Source organism: Camelus bactrianus, chromosome 5 (genome assembly GCF_048773025.1).
Source record: "Camelus bactrianus isolate YW-2024 breed Bactrian camel chromosome 5, ASM4877302v1, whole genome shotgun sequence".
Classification (NCBI taxonomy): domain Eukaryota; kingdom Metazoa; phylum Chordata; class Mammalia; order Artiodactyla; family Camelidae; genus Camelus; species Camelus bactrianus.
Window position 1 is genome coordinate 82,410,534 of NC_133543.1, and position 14,711 is coordinate 82,425,244.

The 14,711-nt window shown below is 37.3% G+C and overlaps 1 protein-coding gene and 1 non-coding gene across 5 annotated transcripts in view; both read left to right on the top strand.

The window, feature by feature from the left end:
- DNAH7 (dynein axonemal heavy chain 7) overlaps nt 1-14,711 on the top strand; it is a 220,506-nt gene that overhangs the window by 102,745 nt on the left and 103,050 nt on the right. For all 4 annotated transcript variants that reach the window (XM_074364244.1, XM_045511984.2, XM_074364246.1 and 1 more), the window contains exons 31-38: nt 2,781-2,930; nt 5,163-5,345; nt 5,704-5,880; nt 8,190-8,321; nt 9,813-10,037; nt 12,402-12,599; nt 13,483-13,638; nt 14,377-14,545. In XM_074364244.1, coding sequence (XP_074220345.1) covers nt 2,781-2,930; nt 5,163-5,345; nt 5,704-5,880; nt 8,190-8,321; nt 9,813-10,037; nt 12,402-12,599; nt 13,483-13,638; nt 14,377-14,545 — 1,390 coding nt within the window. The remainder of the gene's footprint in view (nt 1-2,780; nt 2,931-5,162; nt 5,346-5,703; nt 5,881-8,189; nt 8,322-9,812; nt 10,038-12,401; nt 12,600-13,482; nt 13,639-14,376; nt 14,546-14,711) is intronic.
- LOC123615042 (U6 spliceosomal RNA) lies at nt 1,710-1,813 on the top strand. Its single transcript, XR_006722574.1, has one exon. It is a non-coding gene; the product is annotated as a U6 spliceosomal RNA (small nuclear RNA).

Sequence of the window (14,711 nt, forward strand, 5' to 3'; positions counted from 1 at the left end):
AGCCTTTTGCAAGATGTAATGTACAGTCATTTACAAGAGTACTTTAATGCAGCAACTTAAAATTAGGAAAATACAAAGGAAAAAATTAGAAGAGTAATGTGAAGCAAATAGGAAGTTCCATATATAAGGGGTATGCCACAGGTTTGCCTTGTAACTTTTTATTTCTTTTTTTAAAAGTTTACTCATAAAGATAATGTATATGCATTGCAGGAAAAAGTCTGAAAACATGGAAAAAACCTGGCAATTTTCTTTTCATACTTTTAGAGTATTTTTTTATTTCTGGGTGGTCAGATTTGTAATGCAAACTTCCATTACTGGCTACGACTTGTATTGAACTGAAATGTGTGTCTGTGTATGCGTGTGCACATGGAAGATGTAACACATACATGTGTACGTATGTATAATAATGATGATTATCTTATTAAAAATTCCTGTCCATTGCATCCCAGTTTGGGCTACTTTGATATGCTAAAAGAGTGAGGCTGTTTTAAATTCTCCAATTAACACTACATTTCGGTGTACTTCTTGCATTTTAAATAATTTTTGCTCTGTATATTGCCAAAATGGGATTTGTGATCATTGTATCTTCATTGTGGAGTCTCCCCTTCAGCCAATATAAAATTATCTACTTGTTCTGTTAATGCTTCTGGGGTCCCTTGTGTCTAATTTTAGTATTACAACCCCTACTTTCTCCTTGCATATATATTTGCCCATGTCTTTAATTGTGACCCTGGCTGTCGCCATGATTTACTTTCTTATAGAGAGTATATAGTTTGATTTTTTTTTTCCGGTTTGATGGTTTTTATCTTCTCATAGGAGAATTTAAATTTGTTTCTATTTATTACTATACAAACTGATAAACTACTTATTTCTGTCCTCTCTTCCTTTATGCTTTTAGCCCTCCTTGTTTTTTTCATTTTTCCCCTCCCTTCCCTTACCTTTATCCTCCCTGCCTTCCTACCATTCCTGCCTTTCTTTTTTCAGTTTTTGTGTTTTTCCTATTTTATTGTTAAATGGACTATTTTTTTTTTTTTTGCTGTACAAAATAAACAAGTCTCTAAAAGAGCCAAACATGGTACCACTCAAAGATTTAAGAAGGTGAAGATATGAGCATGTATTCTGGTCCAATATAAAGCCCTCAAATGATTCATTACCAGGAAATTTTAAGAGTGACACTGTGGTGACATAAAGTAGGCAGGGCTCCACGTCTGTCTGCAAGCTATAGCTTCACACTAGCCTCGCCGCACTGGGTCAGAAACCTTACTTTGATGGAAGCGAACTTTATTCTGACTAAGATGATAGAGCTTTCCCATATTTCTGAATTAAGGATGACACATTGTCATTCCCTTCCTGGTCACAGAGAAGAAAGCTTATTTTACTGCTTAATCTTGTCTTCTCTTCAGTTTGGTACTTCGTGTCCCAAGCTCCAGTGGTGGTGGACAAAAATTAGTGTGGGAAAGAGTAGAACTTGTTATGTTGTTGTATATAAAAAGGAAATGATCGTAAATAAACAGAGCACAGGGGCTTTTGAGGGCAGTGACACTATTCTGTGCGATATTGTATCAGTGGATATGTGACATTATGTATTTGGCAAAATCCACAGACCTGTCCAACACAAAGAGTAAAACTCTAGGCTTTAGTTAATAATGTGTCCATTTCAGTTCATCAGTCATGACAATGTACCAAGGCTTTAATAATAGGGGGAACTGGTGCTTGTTTTGGCAGCATGTATCTGAAAATTGGAATGATACAGAAATTAGCATGGCCCCCATGTAAGGATGACATGCAGATTCATGGGGCATTCCATATTTTTAAGAATTTACTGTATAGCACAAGGAACTATATTCAGTATCTTATAATAAACTACAATGGAAAATAATTGGGAAAAAAGAATATAAATACATATATATCTATATCTGGATCACTTTGCTCTATACCTTAAACCAACACAATATTGTAAATCAACTATGCATCAATAAAAAATAATAGTAGGGGAAGCTGTGGGGAGGGTTGAGGGAAAGGGAATATATGTGGATCCCTGTACTTTCTGCTCAATTTTTCTATAAATCTAAAGCTACTCTAAAAAAAATGAAGTCTATTAATTAAAAACATAAAAAGGCTATTCCTCCAAGGTTATTAACATCTCTTGTTAATCCCATATACTGGCTTTCATGATTCTGGTGGGAATTGTCAACTTACCAGTATCAACTTTTCCATACCATGCGAATGGTACATATTCCCCTATATTTATATCATTTAATTTTCTCTCACAGTATGTTTTGTAGCAAGAGTCAACCAATCACAGCATGGGCCAAATTCAGCCCAAACCTATTTTTGTAATGCCAGTGAGCTTAGAGTGGTATTAACCTTTTTAAGGTTTGTAAAGAAAGAAAAACAGAGAAGAAAATGTAACCTGTAAACCATATAACATTTACTGACTGCCCCATTGCAAAAAATTTTACCAACTCCCATTTTATAGTTTTAGATTTATGGATCTCATGCAATATTTGCTAATCTATTCCTAAGAATTCTATGAGTTTTTAAATCCTATTGTAAATGGTATTTTTAAAAATTTTGCTTTGCAGTTGTTCATTGGCATCATGTAGAAAATACAGTCAGTTTTTATATAACCACCTTGTATCCCTGAACCTTGTCACGTGAGCTCCATACCTCGGGTAGTTTCCTGGTAGAATCTTTGGAATTTTCTGCATACACAGTCACGTGTTCTGCAAATAGAGACAGTAGTCTTTTAAATAAATAATTGATTTTTTTCTATTAAGGGATTAATGGAAGAAAACAAGGTTCAAATCACTGTTTTAAATCCGAAGTCTGTCACCATGGGTCAGCTGTATGGGCAGTTTGACTTAGTGTCCCACGAGTGGTCAGACGGGATCCTCGCTGTCAGTTTCAGAGCCTTTGCTTCCTCATCCGTAAGTGCTAACACGTTTGCATGCATGTTTAGAAAGGCTGTGAGAGTTCTGATTTTTTTCTCAGTTGTTTGAAGCAAACATGTATTTTTTAGCTCAAGGTATTTATTTAAAACACATTATGACTGCACAGCGTGGCAGTGTTTCTGTGAAGAGCGCTGTTAGCACCTGTGAAGATGCAAGAGACCAGACGGGCAGTCACCTTTGCCCCGGGGTGCACAGAAGAGAGGGCAGGAGAAAAAAGGACTGCAGAGAGAATTTCTGGTCCCCTTTTCTGGGCTCAGTGACCCAGGAGGGAGAGCATCTGAGCAACGTGATCCTTTCCCTGCTTCAGTGGTGTGCTCCTCTGCCCGGCTGCTGGGCTGCCTGTCGCTGACACCACTGATTGTCAGACTGGAGTGCTTAGAGAGTTTGCAGACCTTTACAAAACCATGTCTTATGAGTTCCAACACTTTCCCTCTAGTGTGTTGCGAAGAGAATGGGCTACCTGTGGAAAGCAGAAAAGTTGTAAGGGATGTACCAGCTGCTGGCTGCTGGGAAAGGGAGTGGGTCCTTACCTGCTCCTGGTTACCCTGCTGAGCGGCTGCTGCCCACTCTTACAGAGAGTCCCCAGACCAGTAAGTGTGAACTTGGTTGCCGAATGTCAGCAGGCTATCCACGGAGGGTGAGCATACAAGAGACAGCTTGCAAAGGCTTGTCTCACAGGGAAAGGGGCCAGTCTAGAGACATTTAATTGTTTTATTAAAGCTTTTTTTAATATATATATATAATGTTTCCTCTATTCTGACTACCGTGCATCCTGGACTTGGTGCTCTTCACCCTCTTAAGGATCCAGCCAATCATGACTCATGAGTCAGTTTAATAATAGAAAAACATCCAATCTCAGCTCTGCTTTGATTGGCTAAGGACCTTGAGCAATGAGTAGTACAGGGTTGGCTCTCACGGGACAGAGATCTTGCCCAGTGTCAGGCTTTGCTGGAGAAAAGTAAACAGTAGACACCAGTAGGGCAGGCAGAAGTCTGGGACCAGTGATGTAACTTCTCAGATCTTTTCTTTCTGCTGTAGAGACTTAACATATGAAGTCTCCGGATAATGTATGCTGTTATGTTATTTATAGAGAAGTAATCGTGAGATATCTCCCATTTTATGCTTAGCTACCCAGTGTACAGTGTATTTTCCAGGAAGCTACATCCCATAAACACTGAGTCTCAGGGAGGTTAAGGAGCTGCCGCAGAGTTACTCAACTGGGGAGTAGCAGAGCCAAATTAAAAGCGAGGCCCTTCAGACTGTGAAGCCCAGCAACTTGCCATTACCTGGCAGTTTCTCAAAGTGAAGATGAGCAAGCCTGGGAAGCCAGCGGCATGAGGAAAAGTTGATCTGGGGCTGATCTCCGAGATATGCGCTCTTCCGTGGTTCCTGAGCATGGCCAGAGCTGGCTTCTGAGTGGGCGTGTGGGTGGTCTGAGCCCAGACAGGCCTACTGTCTTCCAGTTTATTAACACATTTGGCCACAGGGACTGAGAATGTGTTGAGGTGGATTCAAACCCTTCACTACTTCAGCTCAAATTCACATTTGCTGAAGGTGAACCAAGTATCATCTCCACAGAAGGGCTGCTTCATGAGGATCTGGAAAGGAGAATCAGTTTTTGCTCCCTCTGGCTAACACCTGGCCGGTCTTTAGTATTTGTTGAGCATTTACTATATTCTGGACAATACGTAAATATTTTCCCATTTATCATTGTGGGACTGTGAGGGTTATATTGATATTAATGTCTTATACCACCACGAGACAGTTCAGCCCAAGAAGGATGTGTATGTGCGTGAATTCATTCAGTGGAGGGCACAAAATATTTGACTTGGCACCCAAGAATCGTTAATCTTTATGTAAGCTCTGTGGAATCTCTCTAGAGTCAGGCAACCCGAATAAAAATTGTTTTCCCTGGTATTTCTATTTTTTCTTATAATAGTTTCTAAAATATATATGAGTTCAGAAACATTGGGAAAGACGGAATCTTAAGATGTTATATGTATTTCTGTCTCGTCCATGGCATATATAGGCTTCTTTGGTGAATGTACGTATTTACACACATGCACACTCTTTACTCAAAAGGTGCCTTTACGTTTTCATGGCAAAATTAATTATAGAAGTTATATTTTAAAACTGTGAAGTAATATTATTGAACAGCGTTACTTACTTTACTACTTTTGCCCTTTATTCACCGTATGCATAAATCAGACGCCTGACAGAAAATGGTTAATTTTTGATGGACCAGTGGATGCAGTGTGGATTGAGAATATGAATACTGTGCTGGATGACAATAAAAAGCTATGTCTGATGAGTGGGGAGATTATCCAAATGTCACCACAAATGAATCTTATTTTTGAACCCATGGATTTAGAAGTTGCTTCTCCTGCCACTGTAAGTTCCCAATTTTCACATCTGCTTACAGATCTGAAATGTTGTGAGTTTATTGCCTAGTAACTTTGACTTTAGATGAAAAGTATTTATAGAATTCGTTTTAACAGCAATCTGTGATTCTCCAAGAACAGACATCTTTGTTGACATACCTTGATAAATGTAAGAGTCAGGGATTTTTCCCTCTTTGCCTAGGACCATTTGGTGAAGTTACACACAAAAAATTTAGGTCAGGAAGTTATGTCTGTAAAAGTATTCTTCTTCCCCCCAGAGTTTTCTGAAGGTTGTAAGAAATAGATGTACCAAGTCATATTTCTTTTATAAGCATTACTTTGATGGTAAACAATTACTGTTTTTCCAGGTTTCCAGATGTGGGATGATTTACATGGAGCCTCACATGCTGGGCTGGAGACCACTGATGTTGTCTTGGATAAATCTTTTACCTGCTACAATCAGTGTTATTCAGAAGGAATTTATAATAGGCTTATTTGACAGAATGGTCCCTGTCTCTGTTGAATTTATTAGAAAGCATACAAAGGTAAGAAGGGTGAAAACTTTAAGATTTAGAAACTAAATGGAAAATCCAAATTAGCCATACATGTACATTTTAATGTCTGTTTTTATTGTCAACTACTAGATATTAAAATGATTTAACTAATTTGACAAAAACCTCTTAAATACACATTATTTTATAACTAGGAAAAGGGCAATTTAAAAAATAATGTCATCTGTGACATCTAAAGAACTGGGTAGTGGGGCATTTGGAGGAACATGTGTTACTGCTTTAGACATACCAAATGAGGAATCGACTGTATTTAGCATGAGTGCATCCCTAATTGTTTAAGGATTACTGTGGATACCTAGTAAAACTAGGGTTCAGAAAGGGAAGCCAGTCCCCAGTGGAAGGATTGAAAGAGGTCCTAAAGTAAACAAATCCATTTTTCTCTCCTTTGTTATACTCTAGGGGTGAGGAAGGGGGAGGGACAGAAGGGAGAGAAGTGACAATGTGAATGGAAGCATGGGAGTCTCCTGCCTCTGAGAACTGATGGAGTTCAGTGAGGCTGGGAATTGCAGGGAAGGATGCTCAATTTCTGCTTTGGGAGATACGGACCAAAGGTGTTTTAAGATGACTTTACTCTGGACCAAATATAGGGAAACAGGGCTGGGATTTCTCCTGCTGTTGGAAATACAATAGAAAAGCTTGAGGCAGGAGTCTGGGTCAACGTACAGATCTGGAAAGTGGAATTTAAAGTCATGGTGATGAAGATCACCTAAAGGCAAATCCAGAGAAAAAAAGAGAAAAGATGGCATCCTGGAAATACCAGCAATTAAGAGAGAAGAAAGGAGAGCTTTTTAAGAAGCATATAGTCAGTATCATCAAAAATGACTGAGAGGTTAGGTCTCCCTTGGCTTTGGCAGTAGAGAAGAAGATCATGGGGGAGCCGTGGTCCCAGCACTTGCAGGGGAGAGGCAAGGGGACTTCAGGGCGGTTGGTTAGGAATGTGGCTGATACTGTTTGTCAGTGGGTGCGGGCTGCTCTTTCATGAAACTTGGCTGTAACCGAATATGTTGTGGATACAAAGTAATCATGTTTCAAAAATCAAATATGAATCAATTGAGGGTCATGATAAAATAAGCTATAGGGTTTTTTAATTTTATTTTTTCCTCCTGGCATTGTCAGAGAATATAGATATTGCAAATAAACGAATTTTCCATATAACTGGAACTAATCTTTTCAATAGCAAACAGAGAAAAAAAATTTTTTTTAATTGAAGTATAACTGACATACATTATATTAGTTTCAGGTGTACAGCATAATGATTTGTATATTTTGTGAAATGATCACCACAATAAATCTTGTTAATGTCTGTTGCTATACACAGTTCTAGAATTTTTGTCTTGAAAACTAAAAAAAAAAAAAACCCTTTTAATGTAAACTTTCTGAAATGTACTTATATGCTTTTGTCCTCTCAAAGAAATTATGAATACCAGTTATTTACTAAGTAGTAAGTGTCTGTCTTATTAGTCGTAGTAACTGTTCACATGTTAGAGCTGCATCGGGAGCACTTAGTCCCCGTCCTTAGACACTCAGTGGTCACTTCTGCCTGCTTCTGCTGGGACAGTGGTCTAATAAGAAGTCAGCTGCTTCTAACCGTCCATGTGTCCATTTCAGAGTTAATTCTTATATGTTAACTGTGAAGCAATACAACCTGAAAAGTTGAAAGAGAGCTGGAGGGGGAGGACCAGTGTGTGTTGAGAACTTGCTGTATGCCGCATGGTTCTAGGAGCTGTGACACGTTATTTCACTTATTTTATAAATTCTCTTCATGAGAACCAGAGAAGTAAAGTGCACAGCATTTACCCCACACCAGCAACACCTTATGCTCTTCAAGACTTAAGAATATATTTCATAGGAATGAGTTTACTCTGGTTACTGCTGTAGCTTACAAAAATGTTCGTAATGGCTTTTATTTATTAAGCATGTTAGGTAAGCAGATTAATCGCCTCCTCTGAAAGATTTTTTTTTTTTTTGGTGTTTAGGTTTATGAAATTGGTATAACATAAAATCTGTGTTTGTGATTAAATTAACTAAACGTGTAACTGAGTTTTTTAAAATTTGGGAATCAGGAATCGGTATCAGGATGGTTAAAGAGCACACACTTCCCACTCTAGGGAATTAATGTGTGCCTCAGGTTTCCACCTATAAAACTAGAATTGTGATAATAGGACCTTTTCATAGATACCATGGCAGTTAGAACTAAATGAGTACAATAAAAATTAGTTGCTGCTATTTCAATAAGTGTCTAATTTAAATTGCTTCATTGACCTTTTTCTCTGATTTTTCAGGAGTTGTCTCCTACTTCTGATACAAACTTAGTGCGATCCCTCATGAATCTGATAGACTGTTTTATGAATGACTTTGCTGACGAAGTCAAAGTCAGAGAGAGGAATGATCGAGAAACTTACTCTTTACTGGAGGTAAGTCTGCTCTTTGAATCTTGCTATAGAAAGACATCTACTGCTTTCCCCAGTGCTTCCTAAATTATTAACCTCATTTTTTTCCCCGGAACTGGAGGCTGGACAATGGGTGGCAGCTGAACAGTGAGGAAAAAGTCAAGTCCCAAATACCAGGTTCTGGTGGGAAAGCGCCCTTACTGGCAGTTCTGTTGAATTATGAAGTTTGGGGGGAGCCTGATGACCCCATAGATCTGCTACTGATACCTTGGCTCATATGGCCAGTCTCAAAGATGTCAGTGACCGTTTGACAAGATTCACCTGCTTTTCAACCTCCAAATTATAATTCATTGATTTTTTTCCCCTAATGTTTTCCCCTTTTTCATGAGATATAAATACTTAACAGGGAACTATATTCAGTATCTTATTGGGACCTATAATGAAAAAGAATCTGAAAAGGAATACATGTATGCATATGTGTGACTGAAACATTATGCTGTATACCAGAAATTGACACAACGTTGTAAACTGACTATACTTCAATACAAAGGACATACATATGTGTGTATGTGTGTATATAAGTATATATTTGGATTGAGAAAAGCAAGAAAATACATAATCTATACACTTTTAAAAATTGGAATAAAATTATCAGTAGACATCAAATATTCTTTAATGATATATAAAAATATATATATAAAAATAAAAATAATAAAAAACTAAGTATGGCTAATGGTAGCAATTCTAATGTAGTCAATATGTTACCTTTTTGTGTGTATTGTATGAAATAAATTTTTTATTTTATTTTAAATAGTTTCCAGAGAGAGACAGTCTGTGAGTAATCTAGGAATAAGTGAGTGGTGTCAAGCTAGAGTTCACAACTTTTGTGACTATAGTGAAGATTTCTAGCCCTGACATTAAAAAAGGGATCTGATGATTGGATTTTTAAACATTTGAGTGGTGTGTATTATCTACCCTTTTCCTTCTGCCTGAGTCTGGTAAGAAGAAAGCTTTCAGGATAGCAGTTCTAATTATACAATCAGTGCTCAGATAATCATTACAACAGGTAAATAAAAGAATATGAATTTGTTCTACTTTTTACAAGATACTGTATCAAAATTTAAATTTAATAAACATGTATATTGTGGATTGATTGTTCTTTATTAAAATATGCTTTATGTACTTTAATAAAAAGTTATCTCAGTGTTCTTTTTAATATCAAAGTTCAGCCATGTACTTAAAATAACACCCAATTTGCCAGACTAATTACTCTAAGTTTTTACTATGCCCAGAATTTACGCTTTGCATTGTATTACCTTCTCTGATAGTGATTTTAGAAGACATGCTATTTGATAGGGAAAAACTAATTATTACAAAACCCTGAGATAACTTACTATCATGTATCAGTTTATTCATTTCCTTTCAAAGGTATTAACCTAGCTGATCTGACTTAAGCGCCAAGGATAGATTAAAGCTCTTCTTTAATGCACTGTAACTTCTCATCTCTCCATTCAGGGCATTTTTCTGTTTTCATTGATCTGGTCCGTCGGTGCTTCTTGTAAAGATGATGATCGGTTGAAATTTAGTAAGATTCTTCGAGAACTCATGGAAGGCTCAATTTCAGAAATAACTCGAAATAGGTTTAAATTACTGAGTGGCACCGAGCAAACTTCTTCAAAGGCACTAACTGTCCCATTTCCTGAAAAAGGAACAATTTATGATTATCAGTTTGTCACTGAGGTAAGAGTTCCAAAGCAAGATTTGCAACTGCCAACCGGGCAGAGGCCTCTTGGAGACACACAGTGCATAATGGCTCTGTGGCCACTCTCACCACTGTTCACCTTCAGAGACGGCATAGGGCAGAGGAAAGTGCGCTGGCTTTGAAGTCGGAGTCCTGGGAAAGCCACTTTCTTTCTGTGTAGCCTTGGACTAGTTATTCAGTCTCCCTAAACTTTGTTTTTCTGATTGATAAAATGATAAAATTGTTGAGCCCATTGTGCTCGTTATGTAAAAATCACACATAACGACATCTGGTCCAGCACCAGGTGAGCACTGCTCAAGGACACACCTCTTGGAGGTTCGTGGTGCGTGTTAGCACGTGACAGGCTAAGAAGTCCTGCAAGAAAGCAACTGGGTTATTGTGAATTCAGCCATTCACAATGGACTGGACAACACAGCCTGGGTGGTGGTTAGTTGTTCGTTTTTGTGTAACAGCTCCCTTAAGGACTGTATTGAAGACAAAGTTTAGGCATACTTATTATTTGAATACATGCATATTTAAGTGAAATTGGGATTATACCATATCCCCACTGGGTAGCTTTATATTCTCCTTTTTCCATTAATGAAGAGAACAACTTTTTGTCTCACTGATGTTTCTTTATATTTCTAAAGGCTCCCTATATTCTGCCATCTGGATGGGCCATGATCTATTCAGTTTTCTACCCTTGGACATTGAAGTGTTTCTGTTCCTGTAGTTTTAATGCTTTGGTGAATATTCTTGTACACAAGTCATTGTGTACATACATATCTGATTATTTCTTTAAGATAGGTTCCTGTATCAATTACATTACAGGAAAGGAATTACTGTATCAATTTTTTAAAATTTTATGCCTGTTGAGAATGTATTGCCAAGCTCACCTCAGAAGAAATTCTTCACCCTGCCAACTGCAAGATACCTTTTTATTTTTGCTAATTTTATTTCAAATTACTAACAATACCCTGCATTTTCAGAGCACTTCACAGTCTATTAACCTTTTCCACACTCACTTCTATTTTGTTTCCCAGTGTCTCAGTAAAATATGAAACATAGATTTATTTTTCAAATTTTACCAGTGAGGAAATTGAGGCTCAGAGATATTTTGTGATTTTTCCCAGGATCACACAATCTCTACATGACTGTCCATCCCAGGTTTTCTGATTCTTAATTTTCTCTTCCCCATATGGTGGCAAATATCTATGTTAGAAAAGATTATCAAGAATATCAAAAAGGCATTATTCCTTCATCAGTTTTAGAAAGTTCTAGAAATTTCTTTGCAGTACTATTTTTAGACTGATGTGAATTCAGCCACAAAAAATTCTCTACTATATGAACAGCAGTGCCAGAGAATGCAAAAATGAATAAAGCACAGTGTGGCCCTCAGTGAATTCCTAAACTCTTCATAGGGTGTCATGTGTACTCTAGGGCAGGAGCACCATGTGTCAAGGGGCCTGGGCCATGTTGGGAACCAGTGGGCCTATCAGGGGGGCTGGGTTGTGGGACACATGTAGTTGTGAAGAAAGGATGGGTCTGAATTCCAGTGTGCTTCGAGTGACCAGGAGCTTGAATTTGATTTTGTAGGAATTGGGAGGGTAATGGTATTTTTCTAAGGAGACAGAGTAGTTCACGTGATTTTTTTGAAATTTTTTGTTATAAACACTGTCACAGCAGGTTAAAATTTTAGTTCCCACGCTGGTTGGATGCAAAGATACACTGTCATATTAATTCATAATAATAATCTAATGTTAAGAAATCTTGTCTGTTCTAGATATCTGTTGTACAACAACACCAATGTAGTTAACTCTACTGAACTGTACACTTAAAAATGGTTGAAGGTAAATTTTAGGTGTTTTTTTTTTTAACCATAATTAAAGAGAAATCTTGCCTGAAATGATAAGCTAATATTGTAAATTATTAAAGAGTCAAACAATATGCAGCTGATGTTCTATGGTAGAAAATTTTTTATATTGTTTACCATTCAGTGAATAAGATCCTTTACTCTTTAACACGTTTATTAGACCACTTTTCTCAATGTCATTAAAGAATCTAACATTTGGCTGAAATAACTGATCTTTGGGTTGACATAATCAGTGGTTCCAGAGCATCAAGTGTATCACAGCATTGCCATTTCATTTTTATTCACATAAAAGCCTAATTTCTCCTTAATTTAACATAAAATTTAACTTTAAAAAATCAGAGTGAAGAGTTATAGGGGGTGAAAACGAATGTGTAAATACCAGGGGCTGTTGGTCTTGGTGTTGCATCTATTTCACAATGGCACGGAGGACAGAGCTTTTACAAGTATTGTACAGCGTAACATTCACTATTTGGTTATGTATCATACACAGGGAATAGGAAAGTGGGAACCATGGATAAAGAAATTGGCAGAAGCTCCTCCAATTCCTAAGGATATGATGTTTAATGAGATCATTGTACCAACTCTGGACACAGTTCGATACTCTGCACTAATGGAATTGCTGACCACGCATCAAAAGCCTTCAATATTTGTAGGACCAACGGGAACTGGAAAGAGTGTTTACATTATTGTAAGTATGGTAGATATCTACATATTAAAATGTGCCTAGTAGTCCTAAGAATATTTCTTTAATTACCTGAAATGGTAGGCAATATTTTAGAAATACTCAAATATTTCAATGCTGGAGCCACAGAGAATTTTTGAGCAATTGCCTATTCATTTTTTGAAAATTTATTAAAGATATGATGCTACTTTATATCACTAAATTATTTTCCCTTTTAAAAGATATTTTAGTAAAAATCACTTGTTTGGGATGAAGAATTTCATCTCTCTTGTAAAGGGTGTTTTAGTTAATTATACTTGATGTTTAATTTTCTAAATGGTTTAATGTATAAACGATTAGCATGTCATAATAAGACTGATTTTCCTTAATGATTTCTGTAATTATATCCATTGTGTGTTAGTTAAGAAAATGCTAGCTGCTGTAACAGATGTGTCCCAAATCTCAAAAGCTTTACAAAGCCTATGTTCCCTTGTGTTTAGGGGGTCATACTGATCAAAGGACAGTTCTTGCCTCTAGCTTTAGATTTCTGATAGCAGAAAGCTGGCTGGAACTAATAGTAAGTAGTCCCTCCAGCCTCTGGTGTGGCAAGTAAGTGTAAATTTCCCCAGGGTCAGGGGGATACCTCTGAGTCCCTGTGACTTCATGATAAGAATGAATGTGTACTCTGCATATTGGTTTTGGAAATCAGAGAAGCCACACGCACAGGGCTTGGACAAACAGACACACTCTATTGACATGGTAACTGTTATTTCTGTTGGTTCCATCTCTTTTCACATTATGACCCTCTAAGATTAAATTCGAGTGTGTCAGCAGGGATGCTTAGTGGTTATTTTGAAATGTCAAAGCAGAATTGCAACTATGCCTCATTTTATTATTTCCTGTTATACAGAATTTTCTTTTAAATCAACTCAATAAAGATATCTACAAGCCTCTGCTGATTAACTTCTCAGCACAAACTACAGCAGCTCAAACTCAGAATATTATCATGTCAAAACTGGACAAAAGAAGAAAGGGAGTTTTTGGTCCTCCTTTGGGCAAGAGAATGGTAATTGCTCTCTGTTTCTATACATAACAGTGCAGCACTGGTCCTGTTCGTGTGCACTGTTACATTCAGAACAAGGATAACCAGGTTATTCTGGGGCTTTGACATCTTTTGTACAGTTTTTTTAATCACAGTTTTTGCAGAAGTTTTCCTAAAAGTATATTCATATTTGTATGTGTATCAGACAACTTGACATTAAAAACAAGCAGTTGCCCTTTGAATTAAAAGTAGAATATTCATCTGGGAAATTATCTACCTTCCTAATTTGCTCATTAACATTTTTACTCAGAAGAGTCTTTGCTGCTTGCTCTCTAGGCCCTTAAACAGCACAGCTATCAATTAACTGATCTGTGTTCCTCTGCCAAGAATACCCTTCTCCACCTCGCTCTCATCACTCAGAGGTTACAATCATTTTAAAATCACACCTTTCTCATTTTAATGTCTTGAAGTTGTACAAGGGGAAAAGAGAAGGCATATTGAGAAATAAATTGTATGAGAGGATAAATAGATTCTAAACTCTTAACTTTTAAAGGTTGGTGATAAGATTGTTTCCCTGTTTCTCGGAAACACGGATGCTAAGGGGTATTGTTCTTGATCTCAGAAGAACCCGTCACTTCTCACATACGTACACGCTCTACAAGAAGACGATCAGATTCTTTGCCTGAGCTTTGTTCACATGGCAGGACAGCACTATGTTAAGGTGTTAATATTTCCTAATACTTCTTCTCCCTTCCTTCTCAGGTTGTCTTTGTAGATGATGTCAACATGCCTGCTCGGGAGGTGTATGGGGCTCAGCCTCCCATCGAGTTACTTAGGCAGTGGTTAGATCACTGGAATTGGTACGACCTAAAAGATTGTTCTATGATTAAACTAGTGGACATTCAAATCATGTGTGCTATGGGACCTCCAGGTACCTTTTCTCAGTTTGTGATTATTAAGATTGAAAATTACTCTGGTTATATATAAAGAGATAGCTGGAGAAAGAAAGAAATCCAGTTGGCCAACTTGAGTTACAATGTGTGTATATCTTCTATGTGTGTGCGTTGTGACCTAACGAGTGACCACAGTGTTAACCC